General features: G+C 38.8%; 1 protein-coding gene across 1 annotated transcript in view; it reads right to left on the bottom strand.

Annotated features, from left to right (window-relative positions):
* Nucleotides 1–16258, bottom strand: part of GPC6 (glypican 6) — a 1190656-nt gene that overhangs the window by 110901 nt on the left and 1063497 nt on the right. The window contains exon 5 of the mRNA XM_032151101.2: nucleotides 11580–11710. Within this exon, the coding sequence (XP_032006992.1) occupies nucleotides 11580–11710 (131 nt within the window). The remainder of the gene's footprint in view (nucleotides 1–11579; nucleotides 11711–16258) is intronic.

Raw genomic sequence — 16258 nt, 5'->3', positions numbered from 1 at the left:
GGAGCAGGTGTATCCTATCCCTGTCAATGATGGTCTAGGTTAAGCAAAGAGCTAGGGCCTTTCTCAAACTGGAAGTGGTGACTGAAATGTGTGTGCCTGGGAGCATTCACATATCATTAGGAAGCAGATCAGAATTAGCTGAAATATGTTAAAAAACATTTCATTAAAAGTAGTAGCAAAAAGAGCTACATTATACCATTACATAAGATAACTGGCACCTTAGAGATTCATTTCACACACATTCAGGGGATTTCTTACAGCATTCATCTAATAGCATAAAAAGTGTTTTCCTGAATATAAACTTAAAACATCTTGATGATGACTCTTTCTTTAGATATAAAATTATTATACTCACTACAAAGGCATTTTAAATGTCAGTTTTTTTTTTTTAAATTAGTGTGGTAATTTTCTTTATGGGTTGCCTTCTAACAAAACAGTTATTCATCCTTAGATCTTAGAATAATCTCTTCTCTAGACATCTTTTTTCTTCTGTTTCCTCTCATTTTGTTTTTCTTTTTTCTTTGCTCCCTGATTCATGCTTTTCTTTCCTTAAAGATTGATTACAATGGTCCTCAGGCCAAGTTCTCTGGCAAACTCCATGTCCCTGGACGGGTTCGGCACTCTGTTAGGAGAATTTTGGGTTCTACTGAACCAAGGCAAGCCATCAGTTTTAGTTTTGTCCACTTTTCACTGGCCTCAATTTTAAAAAGCCAGCTACTGTGTCAGTTTTAAGGTTTAAAAAATTTACTACTGATGCTCACACAGCTTGGTTCCAGAATATCTGTCAGATGTATTGCATACTTCTTAAAATCTTTTCTACAATAAAAGAAATTCTTTTCATTTGCATTGCATGAGAAGATATTTTTCCCTGAAGGATTTGCATTTCTCAGGCAGCAAAACACCTTGATATTTCCTCCCAAATGGTGAGGAAGGAGGAGTTACAAGGAACTTTACAAAGCAAATTTTTGAGTGTGGAGAGGAAAAAAGCCCTAATCCTCTTGGCCTGACTAAATTATTATTTCATATGCCCTTTGCTTGTAATGTTTAAAGCAGTTCTGTAAGGTCACTTTGCAGAATATAAGTAAACATGTAATTTACATCAGACGGGCTCTACCATTCCTTCCACCCACGATTCAACAAACATTTGTTGAGCGTTACAAACATAAGTGCTGGGGATATGCCAATTGGACACACCCCTGCTCCCAAGAGGGTTTGGACCAGAAATCAGGCAATTATTATAGAATGTAAGAAGTGTGATGGAACACCCACAGGGGCAACTCACCCAGGCTGGAGCATCTGAGAAATCTTCCTAGAAAAGCAGTGGTATGCTGGACCTGGCTCTTACTGGGCCATGAAACTACATGTTAAGTTTTTAGGAATTTCATAAGCCAGTAACAACTGCGTTTAACAAACACATTGTTATTAATAATAAACACATTATTAATGTGTTTATTAACAAACACATTGATTATTAAAAATTAAGTTGTATAAACTTACAGTTGTATGAATTATATTAATAACAAAGGTAATAATTATACTAAAATCTCATTACTAATTATTTTACTATTATCTATGCTCTTGAGGTTAATCGTGTCAGTTGTATCTATAAGGTGGAAATGTTACCTCAGGGTGTTCTACTCTGTGTTCAGTGACATCATGTGGGTAGTTTGAAATCCGCACAAGGGAGTAATTACACCACAGAAATAGGCAAACACTACAAATGAGCATGTTTCCCCCACAGATGTGACTCCTTCGCATGTTTACATGTAGGCTGGCTGAGGCAATGACTCGATCAGAACCAAACCAGATCACATATCACCACATAGAAGGGAAGTGCTGAGAGCTGGGATAAGGAGGTATTATTTATGAGACAGGGCAGAGGCCATTGAAATTTCTCTAACACAACACTTCACTGCCCATGAGAAGCACAGTTCCATGGCAGGTGCTTTTCTCTTAAGTACGAAGAAGTCAGAAGGAGACTTTTTTTTCAGGAGACCAGGAGAGCACCTTCTCTTATTCCTAAGAGTACACATTGAGTGTTAAAGCTGAATTGTGTTTCAATCATTTATTCTTGAGTAGGCTATATTAAATGTAATCTCATCTTTCGGCCCTGAAGTTAAAGTGAAAGCAAATCTTCAGATAAATCTCTAAAGATTAGAGATAAAGGAGTTTTTCTTTATCATCAAAAGGAGAATATTTTTGCTTTATCCCTTTTACGTGCAAGGAAAGTTAAAACTAGTTTGCTCTGGATGCATATCACATAAATGCATCATAAGCATTTTTTCAGACCTTCATTTTACTTTATAAAAAAAGGTGTGCTTCCCTCTGCCCTAGCACCTGAAAAATCTGACCCTGTTATCCAGCAATATTACAAGCGGGAATAGAACAAACCCCAATTTTATGTGTGCTAGGTAATGAAGACATCAAAGAATAAACGATGTTTCAAGGTCACTGTTTCTCGGTGGAGCGCAGTAAGTGGGAACCGATAGGCAGAATACAAATAGAATTTGAATATAGAAGATACTGTGAATCTAGAAATCATTGAGAACAGGCTCTTTTCCTTTAAAAACAAAACTAAAGAAGTAGAAATAGAATGTAAAGCTTTATAAATAGTATGGCCATTCGCTTTTTTCTTAGAAATCAGGCAGAAGGGACCAAACAACCTGTCAATGGAACAGGCCAATTTTTCCCTCAATGTAAGAATAAAGTGGAAATTATGATTACATGGAAATTCCTCTAAAGCTCTTTGCTATGGGGGTGTTGATGTAGCCAACAGGCACAGACTAGAGTTGGATTGCTGACACAATCTCCTGCACTACCCCTTCCCTTGAGCCTGCTTTCTCCTAAAAGCCTTGTTCATAGACATTTATTTAGAGATCCATCTCCCTTCCTAAGTGATTCCCTGCCAACAAAAATAACACCATACATCCGTGGGCTTAATGAAGGGGTGTGGATTGCAAGTCTGATCTTCTGATCTTAGATGCTAAAAACAACCCCACAGACTATCATAGGTGAGACAAGACCAACGAATCAGCGCTCTTTAGAATTTAGGTACCATAGATATTTTTAATAATAACAATTAAAATGCTTGGCCTTTAGGAGTGGTTTTGATTTGACTTACTCCATGCTAAACATTTTACGTGGATTATATCATTGTGCTCTCAAACAACCTTATGAGTAGGTACTATAGTCGTTCTCATTTTTAATGTGAGTTAATTTAGACAGATAAAAAATTTGCCCCAAATCACACAACACAGAACAACTAGATCCCACGTCAGTCTCATGTCAAAAATCTTACCTGGCAACTGCTATGCTATTCTAAAGAATACTAGACTAACTTCAAGTACATTTTAAGGTATTTTCTATTCCTTATCGCTGGAAGTCTCTCTGGCATTATATTTTCATGTACTGAATTAAACTCAGCACAATGTACTGTTGCTTCCATGTGTAAAACAATGTGTTAGGAAGACTCTTTGCAGAATGTTAGAATGAATAAGATGTAACTCTTGTCCTCAAATAATTTATAATCCTGGGCAGGAGAAAGTCAGTACAAAAATAACCGTAACAAAAGGAATAATATGCTCACCGCCTTACAACGGACATGCTAATACAGGAGCTCAAAGGAAAAAAACAGATAAATGCTACTGGAATAAAAATATATTTATTTGAACTAAATTCTAAACTAATCCTGATATCTGAAAGAAGATATTCTCTCCATCTGAATTTCCAAGATATTATTTTCCCTGAACATTTTGAAAGGAAAAAGATCTAGAGAAAAAAAAATAAAGATCTGGATGCTGGAAAAAGAAACCTGTAATAATCAGCAAGGCGATAATGTTCATAAAACTATAAACTATTAGAGCTGGTAGGGGACATTTAGATTAACCCCTCCTTTTACAGATGAGGAAACTAAGCCCTAATAGCTAGAGACAGAAGTTATTACATTCTCTGTTCTGCTCTCTTGGGGTTTTTTTTTTTTTTTTTTCATCTTCATTTGAGCTGTGGATTGGGAAAAACTGTCTAGAGAAAATTAAGTACCTGAAGGCCATCCTGCTCATCTTTAATGGGTTCTACCCTCATCGGTAGTAAGAATTAATTGAATGGATGGTTTCAATTGGAATGTAATAAGTCTTCCTTCTTAATTTAGATTATCTCTGACAAACCAATCTTTTCCTAGATATTAGGTTTGAAATTATTCCGAATATAGTTAAATGATATCTAGTGAGATCAGTTTCATCTTCCCTGATAGGGTAGGAAGAAGGTTATCAACACATCTGAAATTCAAAGGCAGAGATTCAGGTTTTTTCTCCCTTCCCTTGGGGAATTTCCACAAATTTGAAAAGTTTTGAACTGTTGGGTAACTGCGGTGGTGGAAGATGGTGGAATAATGAAGGCTCTTCCCTGCCTTTGATGAAGATTGAAATTGGTGAATGTAGTAAGCTTGGTTGGGGCTTGAAGCACTAACAACTACGTTTCTTATCAATAGGTTCCCTATAGTATGCTGTGGGTAACAGTCCTCCCTTAGATGGCTGGCTCCTCAAAGGCTGAAGTCTATCTGGTGCTGGTGGGAGGGTAATTACTGAGGAAACAGTATGGCATGCTGGGAAAGTCTCTCTTTTTGAATCTGACAGACCTGGGCTGCAGTCCCCGTTCCACCACTTGATTGTTACACGACCCCAGGCTTGCTACTTAATCTCTCTAGACTTAACATTTCTTACTTGTATAACAAAGAAATGAATGTTCTTTACAAGAATGCAGTGAGGATTTGAAATAAATACATAAGGCATCTAGAAAGACAAAGATGTTACCAGAGCAAGGACTCTGTCTTGTCCTCTGTATTAGTCCATTTTCATACTGCTATCAGGAACTGCCCAAGACTGGGTAATTTATAAAGAAAAGAGGTTTAATTGACTCACAGTTCCCCATGGCTGGGGAGGCCTCAGGAAACTTAAAATCACGGCAGAAGGAGAAGCAGGCGTGTCTTATACGGCGGTGGGTGAGAGAGAGTGTGTGAAGGAGGAACTGTCAAACACTTACGCAACCATTGGATCTTATGAAAACTCACTCACTATTACGAGAACAGCATGGGGAAAACTGCCCCCATAATCCAGTCACATCCCACCAGTTCCCTCCCTTGACATGTGGGGATTATGGGGATTCCAATTCAGAGATGACATTTGGGTGGGGACACAGAGCCAAACCATGGCATTCTGTATTGTATTCCTTGTGACTGGTACTTGGTAGAGTATTTATTGAAAGGATACAGCAGGTGTTCAATCAAGGGTAAACATGGTTGTCACTGATTCTTTCCCCAAAAGGAAATTGGGAAAGTTTTAATATGCTCTTGCTCCGGTCTTTAAAAATGTATATGTACATATAATATTGTACAAAAGGTATACAAATGGAGTTTGAAATGAGTGTCATGTTATTACCAAAATATTCTAACGGTTATACAACTGGGCATAGGCAATGTATTTTTTGGAAATAATCTCAATGTGCCTGATCCCTAATAGCTTCCTTGTGGGCTAAATAGGAGAGAAAATGGATCTGACAGTCCCTATAAAAACAGATCCGAGACAAGACTGGAGCATGAACATACATGGTAAGAATAAATCTTTTCTTTAGTCTGTAAATTCCACTTATTCATGATCTCAATTATTAGGCAGAAAAAGATTAGCTATTCCTTCTCCTAGATATGATGTGAGAGTTTGGGGAAAGAGATATCCCATCTGAAACTGTGTTGTGTTCACCTTTGGCCTGCAGATACATACGAGAGAAAAAAGAACTTTATATTGTGTACTGTCAAAACTCGAGGAGAGGTTGGAAGCAATGAATGACAGGGCTGGATAACAGAAATATTTAATTAGAATTTATCATGTGGAAGTACTAGGCATAGTTGTAAAGGGAATCAGGCAGAAGGAGGGAGCTTGGGTCCTCCTGGCTTTGCTACCTCTTCCTTACCTTCTCATTGCAGGTTTTGCTGAAGGCTGTTGAACTTTCTCCTAATACTTAATCTATTCAGCAAATATTTACTGAACCTTGCCCTTGTGTGAGACTGACTCAGTGGGCACTGACATCATTAGGGTTAGGGTTAGGGTTATGCATTGATCAGCGAGATGGGCTTTGGAATCAGATGGTCTTCTACCCTTTGCACCGTGAGACCTTGGTAAGTCACCTAACTTTTCTGTCTTGGAAAATAACTTTTCTGTCTTTGCAAAATAGGGAGCTCTATCTCATCACAAGCACCATTATAAATATTACACAATAGAAACCACGTAAAACACTTAGTATTGTCCCTGGCAGTAAGCACTCAATAAATATGAGTTGGCAGTTATAAATATTGTTGCTTTTCTGAAAGAGGCTCTGGGAATGACTTCTAATAGTAACTGCTTTAGTAAAATAAATGATTTCCAAAGGAGAAGTTGCCAATCATATCCTAGAGGAAAAAGTTATTTTAATTTCTAAACTTTACAACTCTCAGGATGTCTGGCCCTAATTAGGAGTTAGCTTCTGGCTTCACCTGGAGCTTGCCTCTCAGAAGTTAACCATATTTCTGGTTATGTAAATACTCAGCCTCAGTCTGGAAATGCAGAACTTCAAATGTGATGAGACTTTATCAAGAGTGTCCCAGTGTTTCTTCAAAAAAAAAAAAAAAAAAAGATAAATTCAACCACCCAGTTCTTAGCTAGAATATAGATTTTAGACTCTAGTTCATGTGTATTATAATTTCATGGATGTGGCTCATATGGAAAATGAAACTACATATTTCTAAATTTAAAAGTAAATTCCATTCCCTTGATGAAATAAAATATCTTTTCAGAATACATCTGTTCCACCAGCAAATCCTGTTGGTGTTTCCCACAGAGTTTGTCTAAATTCCAACCACCTTTACCTCTTCATGATATTTAAAGCTGGCTTTAGTTCTTCCTTAACTCCGTCTTCCACATTAGGCTCCTGGCTTCCTTTCCCTCTTTCCTGAAAAGTTTGGCTGTTCTCTCCTCTTCCTTAATTCCTTGCATCCTCTTTTCTCTGTGCCAGCCCTACCAGACACACTATTTTGTTTCTGCCATTTTTTTGACCCTTGGTCCTGTGTCCTCTCATGTCAGTGGACTCTTACATGCCCTATATTATCCCTTTTTTTTCTTTCTTTTCTTTTTTGTTTTGAGATGGAGTCTTGCTCTCTCGCCCAGGCTAGAGTGCAGTGGTACAATCTTGGCTCACTGCAACCTTTGCCTCCTAGGTTCAAGAGATTCTCCTGCCTCAGCCTCCTGAGTAGCTGGGATTAACAGGTGTGCACCACCATGCTCAGCTAATTTTTGTAGTTTTAGTAGAGACGGGGTTTCACCATATTGGATAGGCTGGTCTCGAACTCCTGACCTCCGGTGATCTGCCCACCTGGGCCTCGCAAAGTGCTGGGATTATAGGTGTGAACCACCATGCCCGGCCTCCCTATATTATTTCTACTCTTGATTTTAACATTTCTTACAAAGATATGTATCACATTAAAGTACATTCTTTATTAACAGCAATAGTATAATAATGTAGTTGGAAAAATTCCAAAAAAAGTCTGATTTACATTCTAGTAATAAATAGCCCATCTGATCTCCTGAAGAATTTTTAATACTTGACCTAAACTATAGTTAATAACAAGGTATTTTATACTTGAAAATTGCTGAGAGAGTAGATTTTAAGTGTTCTCACCACAAAAAAAAAGATAAATATGTGAGGTGCAATGCATTTGTTAATTAGCTTGATTTAACCATTTCACAATGTATATGTATTTCAAAACAATCTTGTAACATCACATGTATATACACTTTTATATGACAATTAAAAATAAATTTAAAGAAGATAATCATTTAGTTAGCACATTCTTTGAACTGGGCCAATTTCTTTTTTTCTTTCCTTTTTTTTTTTTTTTTTAACCTTTCCAGAGCCAGAGTCTCATCCTGTCACCCAGGCTGGAGTGCAGTAGCATAATCATAGCTCACTGTTGCCTCGACCTCTCTGGCTCAAGTGATCCTTCTACCTCAGCCTCATACCACCACAGGCTCATACCACCACACTAAGCTAATTTTTATTTTTTTGTAGAGATGGAAGTCTGTCTGTGTTGTCTGGGCTGCTTTTGAACTCCTGGGCTCAAGTGATCCTCCTGCCTCGGCCTCCCAAAATGCTGGGTTACAGGTGAGAGCCACCACACCTTGCCTTTTCTTTTAATGATTTTTATTACTTCATTAAAGATTTCTTAAATGAAACTGTTTTTATGCCACTGACTTGATTCATACTAAACTGCTAGCATCATTTTTGTGCCATCAATACAAAAGTCAACATAGTGGGGAAAGGCAAATACTGTTTGTTTTATCATAAGGAATAGTTTTTATTTTTCAGACAACTCAAAATGGTCATGGGGGCCCTAGAACACCATGAACTCCAACTTGAGAACTGCCATTTTAATTTGCAAAGATATTCCATAAAACTGTATTATTTCTTCTTTGTATCTAGCTATTTTATAGATGAGGATGGAGCACTAAGGGATACTTCAACACTTAGTATATATTAGGAACTTAAAATTTGTCTTTGTGATATCAGTGAGTAAACTAGACATACCTCAATTCCAGGTCCCCTGATATCTGGTCCTGTGTTCCTTTTATTAAAGATTTATTTATTTTTCTAGGTTTGGATGGACATAGGGAACCAGTAGCAATGTAAAGGAGGAACATCTAACTGTCTAACCTCCACACTGGGCCACAACTCCATCAATTTGTATGGCAGTGAGTGACATTAATTACCTCGACTTGTTACACTACAAAACTTTGTGGGAGTGATTTCAGACATTGGATTCAATGTATGTAGACTATGCTCTCAGAAATAACATTTTTTAAACTTGAAGCTGGCCTCCCAGTCATCTCCCTGTGTGAACAGGCCAACTCTCCTAAAAAAGGCGCTTTTTTAGTTTTAAGTGAAGAAATGTAACTCCACAAAGAAAGCAGGGTGCAGGCGTGAAATGACCAGCCATGCGGCAGACTCAAGACAAACTGGTTGAGGACAAACAGTGTAACTATTACAGAAGTGGTTTCTTTTTTTCTTTTTCTTTTTTACTTTTAAGCTCTGTGGGACTTGAGAAGGCATGGTTTCTTTGCTTGAAATGGGTTCATTTCTTAATAGTTGTTTGCAGCTCACTCACTGGTGCATTTGCTTTTTTTCTTTATTATGTATTCAACAAGCATCTGCCTACAATTTCTATGTGCCAAGTGCTGGGCTATGTTCTAGCTACACAGCTGGGATCCCAGCCACTCATGGAGTTTCAGTGAGTGAAGTCAGGAGAAGACTAGTAGGGAACAAATACCAAACAAATGCATATATAATAGATGCTGTGACAGATTTCTGTGATAGAGAATTGCAAGATGGACATGCTGAAAGGTGAGAAGAGTGCAAAACATTACAGAAGAGAGGAGCTACAAGTATACTCAAGGAACTGAGAGAGAGACTATGGGGCTGAACAAGTAAACAAAAGGGCCAGTGGTATTAAACAAGGTTAGAAGGTAGGCAGGGGCCAGATAATGCAAGAGCTTGCAGGAGTTTTATTCCATTCTAAGTATAAAAGAAGCCACTGAAAGGCAAAGTGGGAGACTGGGGACATGGAGGGAGGTGGGTGTGGTGCATGACCTTATTGATATTGTAGAAATACTCTGGCTACTGGATGAAGAACAAATTGGAGGGGGTTACAGAGTGGAAGCCAGGAGACCAGTGAGGAAGCTGTTGCTTTTAGAGAAACTGAGGTTCCTTGAAAAAATATATAATAAGTGATAGAAATTTCCTGTTCAAATATGTCCAGGCCCTGGGAGAGGAGAAGCTTCTTCCTATTACTTATTATTGTCTGGTGCTATGTTATGTTAATTAATTTATATAATTGCTGATCTGTTCATTGTCTGTCTCTCCTTTTAGAAAGTAAGCTTACTGAGGGCAGGAACGGTGCCTTGTTCGCTCCTATCCCCCGTACAAAGCCATGTCTGCCACATGGATTCCCAATAAATATTTGATGAATGAATGAATGGAAAGAGTAGAAAAGAATACTTGACTTGGAAAATGTATGCACATGCACCAATGGAAACAGACACCTACTTCTAGGAAGTTGTGATGGGCTCAAACTGCAGATAATTTCGTCCATGTGTTCCTCCTGTCCTAGTCTCTAGAGCTGTTTTTAACATTAGCAGTCTTAGCACCTGATTACTTGAGCACCAACAGGATACCGTGCCTTTCAAAATAACATTAATTGGTTTCTAGGCATACATGTGAGAGGAATGGATGATTGCTATTTTTTCCACAGGAAAGAAAGAAAATGGTCTTTCATGGAAACCCCAAACGTGCTATTTCCCCAACAGGTGATGGTAATTTGGAGTATCCTCCTTTATACAGGCTACCCTGAGCTCATTAAAATCCCCAAAAAGGCCTATGAAACTCTAGCTCATCCATCTCCCAGGGAGAAAAAGGGACCCAGGCCAGATTCTTTCTTCTCCTTCATCCTACCAGTTCACCCTGAAAAGCCCAAATCTAGTTTGAATCATGCTTAGCCAAGGAGACCTAGTAGGAATCCATGGCTCCTTTTTTCTGCTCTGCAAGGTCTTCCTACTACCTGTCCCCTCCTCTGTGATTATATTTGAAATCTCTTTCACAAAGGATTTTAAAAATTAAAGAAAGCTAATCATGCAACTCTTTGCCTGACATATTTTAGTATAAATGACTTTCAATTAAAATGCAATCACTCAGTCACCGGGTTTAAAGGACTGATATAGATTTGGTTAGTGTTTCATGAAAGGGAGACTAGTCAAGAGAACAGAAGGGCATTGTGCAGTCATCACTATGGGAGAAAAAGGCTGATGAAGGAAGAGGCGGGAGACCCACTGCAAACTTCTCAATTTTGCTTAAGGCGGGTCCTGTTTATCTTCAACTGGGTGGAGACAAATAAAAATTGTGCACCTGGCATTTGCGTTTCGCAGCTGCAAACCCAGGAGCTCTGTCTCATATGATTTATGAAAATGTGCTACTTTTTTTCTTTTCATGTGTGCTTGACTTCATACAAAGGAGCATTTTCCCCTGAAGATTTGTTAATGAAAGTTACACCATAGTCTTAAAAGGAAGTCAGATGGGATGTTTAATTATTTACAATGGAAAATATAGAACATGTGCCTGGTCTGCACAGCCGAAGATATAATTAGAAGTTGCTAGACAGAGAACAGGGCGAGGGTGTGCAGACATTTCAAACATTAAAAAGAAAATTCCCCCCAAATTGCTCACAAATGTGAGGGATTAGTCAACATACTTGGGGCTCTCTGAAACTTTTTGGCAGCCCATAATTTCTTCGTGATTGAGTAGTTGCAAGCTAAAAAATTGCTTTCCCTCTCAATGCCATTTTGTTAGAAATTTTTAATGAAGTAGCAAATTTGTGGCTCAACAGGAAAAGCTCACTGACAGCATAATAGAATTTATAAGCCCAGCCGACATACCTAGTTACTTCGTTTTTAGGTTACCGCACCTGTATAACGTACATGTATTGGCAGATACATTACTAATGCAAATACCTTTGCAGACACCTGCATGCTGTTTTCTTGCATGTTCATAATGGCTTCAGAAATCTTGACATCTATTGGGTCCATGACCGACTCAATGTTGAATGGCCCCTCCAGTCGCTCTGCCACCAAGAGCATTGCATCTGTTAAAATACAGGAACATGATTTATTTGCGAACAGGGAGCTCCAGGTTCCCAACCTGTGTTTAAACATTGTTAAAACAACTGGATGAAAAATAACCGTGCATTCACGTTTTTAAATTTGCTTTCATATAGTCCAAAATGAAATAGATGACTGAATCTTAGGACGATTGTATTTTGTTTGAAGATTCAAAATTATTTTATATGTCTAGAACCAGGGCTGAAAATAAGAAAATTAGTCCAAATGCAGAATGTTAAATATATCTAATGATTCCACATGAAGTAAAAACAGTATTAGGTCAGGGATCAGCTGCATTTAGAAAAGGAGGTCTCACCTATCTGCTTCTGGAGTCTGAGGAAAACTGAGAATACGAGGGAAGAAGTGCTGATTTGTGAATTTGGATGCGTAAAAGTCAAGACCCAGTTGAAGTATATCTACCTGTGTGAAGCATTTCTGGATCTCTCAGGATGTACAGATCTGTCTGGATGTGATCACACTACTCAGCATTCCTTTCAGCATTTGCACTTTGACATCTTTTGGGGGACAGGGGAGCTTCTATGATTTGGTTTTGTATATTCAAGGCCTATTATGGTACCCATCACATTATAAGCTCTCAAAAAAGTTGACGCAATTACACTGAACTGAAATGAACTCAGTATTGCTTGGAAAGATTTAGTTTTCTGTTGAAGACATCAGCTATACTCAAAGTTTGAAAGCTACTGTGGCCTGGGGGAAGAAGGACACGTTTTAGGGTTGGATCATAAGGACTTAACACAGAGTCACAGTTTAAAGTTATGGGGTTGAAATCATCTCTTAGCAGGTTCTCTTCTTGTTGAAATTAAAACACTCTCTCCTCTAGTAGAACTTATCTTCTATAGGTAAGGTGAGAAGCTGTTTGATTTGTACCATAAAGTGAGGAAGTTTCCCTTTGGTGATTTCAATGTTTCTGTTCCACGTTGAACTCTGACCATGGTACTAGGCTTGTAGGTTCTGAAGCCTGCAAACTCATCTCCCCCAACCACAATAAAAATGCTCAAGTTAACCCTCTCCTAAGCAGGTGCCTTCTTGGCCTTGGGAAAAGGCAATCCTATTGATGACCCAGCACTATTAAACATAAAACTAAATGGCCCCATTTGCCCAAACTACCAGTTCTTGTATTTCTATTCGTTATCTCAATTCATTTGCCTTGTTATATAAACCAAGATAAAACATTTTTGATGTAAGTAGGCACCTATTTATTTTTCTTTTAATGTAGATCACCAGTCAGAATATGCTGCTTTATGTTGTTTCTTATCTGGTTTATGCCATTACTAATTTTTTAAAAACACAATATAAATAAAAATATGAAATAAAATTAGATTCTTCTTTGAGGACTCGAAAGCCAGTATACACTGGCTCAAAACTTCAGGATCATCCTTAGTGAGATCTTTTGCAAACTTAAAAATTTGCTAAGGGTAGATTTCATGTTATGTGTTTTTTTTATTATCCACAATAAGAACACTAATGACTATTATACCGATTCATTTCAGTAGTTCTTATTAATCAAAATACCTGTTGATAAATCATTAAATAGTGTGAATGTATGCAAATATATTGAAACACTGTATTCCTTTTACTAAAAAACACACAAATTATTCAAATTCTTAGAAAAGCTCAGATAAAATTGTGTGTGAAACATCTAGATAAAATAACATGGATGCACTGATTATAACGATACCTAGGTTTTTGTGAAGAATAGGAAGAAGACTGACAAAGGACATAAATAGTGTTTATGGGCTTATATTTTTCTGATGACAAAGTTGTTTGTGAAAAAAAGCTACCTGATAGAAGGCCAGAGAAATCTACACAAATAACATGATGTCTAAAAGTAGAAAAAAATTTAAAAAAAAAATACATGTATTCATATGATATAATAACCCCCATCCCCAGTTCCCCATTTTGTTCTAAATATTCATGACATGAAAGGAAAAGCAGATTTCAGAAAACTCCTCCAATATTTTTTGAGGCCACTGTAAAAGGTCAGGTTCATAACTACTGCCTGTAGAGGCCACGTTCAAACACATGATGAGGTGACAAAGCAGTGGAAGGTCAGAACTGTCGGCCCTGGGACTTGGAAAAGGCCTCAAAGTGAATGGTGGCTCTTCTTTGACCCCAGGCCCCAGGCGGAGAGAGGGTCTGCATGGCCCACTGAGCAGCCACGTGCATCTATGATTGACTGGTTTGCTTCCCACCTGCCGGGCAAGCCTGTCATCAGTCAAGCTCCCTGGGTTTTCGGAGAACCTCCCTCCCACCTTGGGGCTGAGGAAAGCCATGCCTTAGGACATGACACCTCAGCGTCTCTCTCAGCTCAAAGTGAAGAAAACACAAAATAACTTTGCGACATCAAGGCAGTAGTTGGTAAGTTTCTCCGAAACCAGTTAAGTCACAACATAGCATAACTTACTCCAGAGGCTGCCATCCTGGGCTGTCTTAATTATCTCTGTTCCACTTATATTTTGAAATATTAGGAACATTATTTTTAACTCTGCTCTTGGAGCTTTTTTCTCTTGCCAATTAAACCAGGACAGTTACAGTATGTCAGCTAATGATCAGCGGATCCTTTCTGCTTACATCTGTGTTGCCCGTTTTGTTTCTCCTTAAAGAAGACTGTTGCCTCCCTAAAGCAGTATGTAATTTTTGTTTGGAGAATAAAATTTAGATATATTAGAAATAACTGGTATCTCCGCATGAGGTGTGGATGCACACAGAGAGACACTGACTCTGTGTTAATATAGGGTTGGTGGGGGGCATGTAGCTGCTCCACCAGAGGTGCTCAATCAAAGGCAAGGAGCTAGGATGCAGGTAAAGCCGTGCCTCTGGGCCAAGGCCCTCTACTTGTGTAAGCATGGAGTTTCTGGTTAGGAATGAAGACTGTGGAGTCAGGTGCCTAGGTTTCAATCTAAACTCCCCCACTAAATGGCTGGGAGTTAATGTATAAGTCGTGTAGTTCACAAAGTCCTATTTTCTTTTTTTTTTTTTTTTTTTTTTTTGAGATGGAGTCTCACTCTGTCACCCAGGCTGGAGCGCAGTGGCGCAATCTCGGCTCACTGCAAGCTCTGCCTCCCGGGTTCACGCCATTCTCCTGCCTCAGCCTCTCCAAGTAGCTGGGACTACAGGTGCCCGCCACCACGCCCAGCTAATTTTTTGTATTTTTAGTAGAGACGGGGTTTCACTGTGGTCTCGATCTCCTGACCTCGTGATCCGCCCGCCTCGGCCTCCCAAAGTGCTGGGATTACAAGCGTGAGCCACCGCGCCTGGCCCAAAGTCCTATTTTCCTAATCTGTGCAATGGAGATTATGACAGTGTATACCTCATAGTGGTGGTAGGCACAATGAAATGAAATCGTACTTGTACAGTTATTTAGTACAATGTCTAGCACAAAATTAGCTCATAACAAAGCTTAGCTTTTATGAGTCACCATCTCCAGGCACTGTAAGGGGAAAGGAAAGGACCAATTTGTAAGATATTTTGGTGGAAGTATTGACAGCAATTGCTATGAGGAATAAGGGAGTAAAAGGCACACGGATGACTTTAAGATGCATAGCTGATGCTCTTTTGTATGTTAAATTAATCTTTTGATAATAGCTGCCTTTTGATGGATGAGTTCATTAGTGAGAGATACAAAGCTGCATTATTTTCTCATGATGTGCTTCTTTGCCAATTAAAGATGACTGCAATATCTTTGACACTCTTTTCACGGAGAGGTGGGGTTTATATACTGTCCACTGAATCTGGATTGGCTCAGTGACTCCTATGACTAACAGCATATGGTTGAAGTGACACTCTGCCAGTTTCCAGAGCTAGTATTTAAGAGACCACTTTCTGTCTCTTACAAGAATCTACTTGGAGATCACAGTGTTGGAGAGGGCATGTGTAGGGATTCCAGATGACAGTCCCAGATGAGCCTAGATATCCATCTGCCCTTGCAAAGGTGCCAGACATATGAGCAAAGCCATCTTGAATCTTCTAGACCAGACCATCTGCCAGCTGATTACCACTTGGTGAACCCAGTCACCACCACATAGAGCAGAAGAATCGACTAGCTGAGCCTTGCCTGAATTTCTGGTCCATAGTGATATGGTTTGGCTGTGTCCCTACCCAAATCTCATCTTGAATTGTAGTTCCCATAAACTCCGTGTGTTGTGGGAGAGACCTAGTGGGAGATAATTGAATCATGGGGGTTGTTATGCTGTTCTCATGCTGTTCTCATGACAGTGAGTGAGTTCTCATGAGATCTGATGGTTTTATAAGGGGCTTTTCCTCCCCTTTGCTCATACTTCTCCTTATGTTGCCATGTGAAGAAGGACATGTTTGCTTCCCCTTCTGCCATGATTGTTAAATTTCCTGAGGCCTCCCCAGCCATGCAGAACTGTGAGTCAATTAAATCTCTTTCCTTTACAAATTACCCAGTCTCAAGCAGTTCTTTGTAGAAGCATGAGAATGGACTAATACACACAGTACCATGATTTATAATAGTAGGATTATTATTTTAACCTGCTAAATTTGAGGAT

The sequence above is a fragment of the Hylobates moloch genome, unplaced genomic scaffold (genome assembly GCF_009828535.3).
Source record: "Hylobates moloch isolate HMO894 unplaced genomic scaffold, HMol_V3 SCAFFOLD_4, whole genome shotgun sequence".
Classification (NCBI taxonomy): domain Eukaryota; kingdom Metazoa; phylum Chordata; class Mammalia; order Primates; family Hylobatidae; genus Hylobates; species Hylobates moloch.
The sequence above is the reverse complement of the archived record's forward strand: the minus strand, read 5'-3'. Positions and strand labels throughout refer to the sequence as shown.